A 5,612-nucleotide genomic window follows, 5' to 3' on the forward strand; every position below is an offset into this window, starting at 1 on the left:
TCGACAGCCCACGACCGGTTTCGCCCCTTTTGGGGCTCATTCGGTTGACCCAGTTCCCGAGTTTCCGTCAAAATTATGTTTTACTTGAACCCAAATTGGACTGTTTTCGAGAAATACACTCATCTGCAAATCAGTTTGGTTTACACGAGAGACTCAACTGAATCTTTCGTTTATGATAATCTACAACTGAATGTGCCGCACACAGACCGCCTCATGTTTGAGTTGGCACGATATTCGAGATATCGCAGTATATTTTCATTTCGCCCCAAGAAGAGCGAAACCGTTCGTGGGCTGTCGAAGTGTTTTCAGCAACCTTGTTAGTAGTTTCCTTTACGAAAATATACTGCGATATCTCGAATATGGTGCCAACCGGAACATGAGGCGGCCTGTGTGCTGCACATTCAGTTGTAGAATATCATAAATGAGAGATTCAGTTGAGTCTCTCGTGAAAACCAAATTGATTTGCAAATGAGTGTATTTCTCGAAGGAGGTAACAATTTTAGAAACGGATCGCCAATGAGGCAAACAGCCTTGACCAAGAGGACGAAATACATTTATTTGCAAATTAAGCGGGTGTTAGGAGAGGACTCAGTTTAATCTCTCGCTTAACTGGATGTGTTACACAAAGATCACCTTGTTTCGATTGACATCCTATATTCGAGATATCCAGGTGCACTTTTGACTTGAAACAGGAGCCAAGAGGTTGCTGAAATCCTCCCTCGAAAAGTTACGTAGATTAAAAGAAGAGACCCAGTTTAGTGAGATGACGATCTCAGTTTACTCAATTATAGTTTCAACTTGACTCACTGTGCAAAAATAGAGGCATAAAGTGCGACATATTTGCACTACTCCAATTGTACAAGGTAGAGCATTGCTACCACCATGTTCTGCGTGGAAGACAAAAAGTTATTGGCAAGATGAAAGTTGTCTGAGTACCATTACCTCCAAATAAGTACAAATAGTTGGATTTATCCAAGAAACTCACAACGAACATGAGAATTTCCACAATGTACATGGATACATGATGTGTGCTTCAGATGGAATGGTCCGAATATGCTTAAGACTGATGGTTGAAACATAATAAGTGAACGTTGCCAATCGTTGCTGCGTTTCAACCTCACTAGGAGACAATTATAATTTAGCCACAAAGCCATCCCACTGTCCAAAACAGGAAGCCAAATTTATATAATACAAACAAAATTTAGATGACGAAGGAATCCCGTACCAGCATAGCCATACATATCAAGTCGCATACATGCATACGATTAGGTACATCTCTATGTAGTGGATCAACAGATGAATACAGCCACCGTCTCTGGTAAGCCAGTTTCATTCGGTGGGCCACGTTGCCTCAACTGTTTATTCACAAATCTGAAGTTCTGGTTCAACAAGCCATAACAGTAGGGTTTACGAGGGAAACCATTATTCCACAATCGTAAAATCTGAATACCAGACGACTAGACCTTTTTCTGCGCAGTTAGTTAGGATAAACTGTCAACGTATCTTCACTCGTGAAGTTCTACGGAAGTATAAGTTGTACACTTCAACACCCCACAACTTAGAATCTACTCATTTCGAAGNCACGACGCTCTTCCGATCTCGTACGAACTTACCTTGGTTTTATTGAATTCTCACGAAGTACCTGATAGCTTGTTGTTATATCTGCTGCTTCGTCAATCTGTATATATATATATATATTATATGTGATAAAAAACGAAACCATCAAATGACATTTGTCCAAAACAGATTTACTTCGTTCATTTTTACGAAACAGAACAGTGTTTGGGGATACGATTTTGCAATCCTTTCCAAATCTAAAGTAAAGTAACCTCATTTGCAAATGTGCTTTCGCCTCATACAGAGAATGAAAACAATGCGATTGCAAATGAGGTCCTTGTGTTTTCTGTTTGTTTGTTTGTCTGTCTATTTGTTTGTTTGTTTGTTGCAATCGAGCACTGATTGGATTGAATGAAACCGCTCTAATTTTAACCGATTTCGATCAAATTATGCAGTCCGCTGCTCAAGAGGTTGATGAGCGTTCAGGAAAGAATGCGGGCCTTGCCGCGAAATTTGCAATTGGCGTCACATCAAATGATTGACGGACAATAGTTTAGTTGGCTTATCAGATGAAGAAGGTCGTTAACTTCTGGTGTCGTTAAATCTCAAGGACCATTCAATGGCGGGTTTGTCCTGAACGCCATTCATTAAATAATTCCAGAAAGTTGCTCATACTGAGTGAATTATGGACTCACTGCCATACGTCAACCGTCTACATACCCACAGCAAGACATAGAAACCTTAGCTCTCAGGTGGGGAACATAGAGTTTTCCAAACCGAAAAGACAGCTTTATCATGATTCCACATAAAAGTTAATCTGGCTCTTGACTGAAACAAACGCATGCGATGGTCTCCGATCAAAAAAGTCCGCCAAAACTCCGTACCAACCCTGCAAGACTTTATTGAGAAGTTTGCACTATTGATCTAAAAAAATAAACAGTGCGCCCTCGTCCATTTGCATTCATCAGCTCGTCCAAAAATTTTCAAATAGATCTCTCGTGGTCATCTAACGTCTCAATTCGAAACTGGTGTAACCAGTGGACTGATTTCGCTGGAAATTCAGAACGAACTGCCCACAGAAACTGACTGCCTTATGCACTCTAAAACCCGTGGAACAGATCACAATCGAACGCTTTGAGTTAGTTGAACTTTGTCGACTCAAGCCATTCTGTATTCTGTTCATAGCCACACCACTTTCGTTTGAACGGTCATCCTCCTGTTTTTGCGTAATTATTCCGGTGAGTACACACCAAAAGGGGGAAGCACTGGACTCGAGTCTCGCTCTTATTATAGCTCATCAACAGTACATATCCAATGGCCGTGCCGAGATTTGAACCCCGGGCATCTGACATCCGGGGCGAGAGTTTAACCACAACGCACGTTGGATGCATATGAGTTCTCACGTCTGAAGAGGCAAATGTGTTCACACTTGAGAGATGTGATTGGTGTGTCCGAATCATCGAACGACGACCCAGTAACTGTCCTGGTTGCGTGACGATCGACTTACCCGCCAGTCAGGTAGCGTGACACACGCTTGAAACCCACTTTTTGGTTGCATTTTTGGGATTTTGCGGGATGGGTAGTTCGCCCATAGTCACACCGCTCTCATTTGAACGGTCGTCCTCCTGTTCTGGCGTAATTATTCCAGCCTTCACAGAAATCCCCATTTGTCTTGTTTTCCAGGCAGTGAGGGAAATTTATTCTGACAACCTCAAAGCAAGCAGTTTTGTTCTCATTTCGAATGCTGGATGGTGATTCTTCCTGAGGCTTCTGGCGGGACTTGATCTGGGAACCTTTGAACTGTCTTCAAGTACGCGGATCACACTGAACTGTGGAGCTGTTGTATGTGAGGAAGCGTAGAACTAGTTTTCATCAGGATTTTTTCCTATAAGTGAAAACAATCTATGCTGAAAAGCCGCGAAGCAATTTACAGCGGTTTCATCTTTACTGTGGATAGTTAGTATCTCACGAACTGCCACGCAATTTCAAAACCACGATCTCCCGAGTAGTAGTTGGGAGCTGCATCGGTCACTCTCTAGTGGCTGATTAGCAACATAATTAGCTCCGAGCTGGCCACGATAGAGTGACACTCACGGTTCAAACACGTGACCCATGTCAGGTGATCCTGTCGTGACTGGGTAGCCGCTGACTACAGGGCCACGATTTTATCAACCAGCCTTGGATAGCAGAAAATTTAAATTTTATTGATTGCATATTTATCCCAACAGGTGTAGGACAGCCCACAAACGACTCATAGTGTTTGCTTTATTGTAGTGACACAGTGACTTGGTGGCTACGGAATGTAAGTGGCTCGGGTGCTCTGCTTGGTTGTTGGTCTGTTTGCCGAGTTTGGTAGCTGAATTACAAAGACTTGGTTACCAATCAAGGTGCAATCGTCACTGCGTGGTTGAGTGAGTGAACTCTTTCTTTCCAAACTGCACATCTGATCACCGTAAAGCGATTGGTTCTTCTTGAGATATTTTTTCGCTTGAAAACAGCCGATCGACATCAATCCAGTCTATCCACCGTTACGAGTATAATAACTACACATTCACGGGGCTGTGAACCACAAGGGAAATTAGGCAACCTGTCGGCAACCAACGGACCAATGAGATCAAAGGAGGAAAATACCAAAAATAGAAGGCCGCTGAATCAACCAATCACGTGAACATATTCAGACCACAAAGCAAAGATGAAATGGTCCAACCACAAGAGAGGAGTAGAAATGTCGAAGTGAAATCGTCTAAATAGGCAACTAGATACAATGGAGTGAGACAACGACGCAAATCGAGTTCCCAGATGAGCAACCAAAATACGCAAAGATCACCTTAGGACGAATCAACCGCTTTAGGGCCATCAGGTGTTGTTCAGAAACCATATAATCACATGCAGAAGAGGATGAATTTACCCACTCAAACCCACACTGACGACGTCCCCTCGATCAGCGCTGTAACGTTTGCAATCCAACTACCAAGCTCGGTAAACAGACTACCAACCAAGCTGACGTTGTTCTCTGGCTGGTAAACACATTTGCTGGTACATTTTACCAGAACTTATCTCCTGGTCCATTTGCGGTCCTCTACTTTCACTGCTGGCTCACACAAGTGCGTGGTGATCAGTGGTTTCCGCAAACCTGGAATTGCTTGTGGGTAACTGGAATTTAGAACATTGCACTTGGGTGAATCATGACAAAGTACGGTGAAATGAAGAGTTTTGTTGATGCAGGGCGAAGTACATTCCGAGTAGTCACCTTGAGCTCCCTTTTTATTTATACAACTCATTTAAAGCTACTCCATGTGCGTGTTTGAACACAACCACGGTGGCCGTTGCACTGTGAACTAGGGTCGAACGGTGAGCTTCCAGCGAGTTCACATCATAAGTTTTTTCTATAGGATCACCTGGGATAATATCGCGTCTGTTACCGAATGCCGGCATACGAATTTGAATGGATTGGGTCACTACGGAATGGAGTTATCTGCCTAAGTTGTCGGGTGAGACAACTGGCCACTCGTTTTTAGTTTATCATTGTGACCTCTAAGCCTCCGCCGATTTAGATGGACAAACTTGCTTTTCCGAAAGCAACGCGCACTCATATCGTCAAAGCCGCCGTCTATTCTAAGTTATATTATACAGATTTTTACGCCTTCGAACGTGTGATAAGATTACGTCTAGTTCCCCCTGTCATGCTGCCAGCCCTCAGTTAACCCAGTCGCATGAGCCTGTGGTACATTCGAGTATTCCGACTAGGAGAGTTTTTCCAGCCTTCAGACCATCGATCAGTTGTGCGCAAACGACACTCCTTGCGAACCTGTTCACTACTCTTAGCTCAGAGAGTATTTTGATAGATTGGACACCGAAATTCGTACTCCTTTAATGTGAACTCTGGTAAGATACGTATGTTGAACCCAGTGCTCAACTGCCCCAGTATAACCTAAATGCAAAACAAACAAAACCTGACCTTGTCGTATCAGCTGTAGTAAATAATCTGAGTCTTTCTGCCTGCGGCCGTCAGGCCCTAAGCCAAGCGAATATATATACATATATATATATATCTA

The 5,612-nt window shown here is 43.1% G+C and overlaps 1 protein-coding gene across 1 annotated transcript in view; it reads right to left on the reverse strand.

Moving 5' to 3' along the window:
- Positions 1 to 211: 211 nt before the first annotated feature.
- T265_06895 (hypothetical protein) overlaps positions 212 to 5,612 on the reverse strand; it is a gene marked incomplete at both ends in the record, with an annotated part of 8,914 nt that continues 3,513 nt past the window's right edge. Inside the window, 3 exons of the mRNA XM_009172283.1 lie at positions 212 to 386; positions 2,824 to 3,059; positions 3,923 to 4,044. Of these exons, the coding sequence (XP_009170547.1) occupies positions 212 to 386; positions 2,824 to 3,059; positions 3,923 to 4,044 (533 nt within the window). The remainder of the gene's footprint in view (positions 387 to 2,823; positions 3,060 to 3,922; positions 4,045 to 5,612) is intronic.

This window comes from Opisthorchis viverrini (genome assembly GCF_000715545.1).
Source record: "Opisthorchis viverrini unplaced genomic scaffold opera_v5_150, whole genome shotgun sequence".
Taxonomy (NCBI): domain Eukaryota; kingdom Metazoa; phylum Platyhelminthes; class Trematoda; order Opisthorchiida; family Opisthorchiidae; genus Opisthorchis; species Opisthorchis viverrini.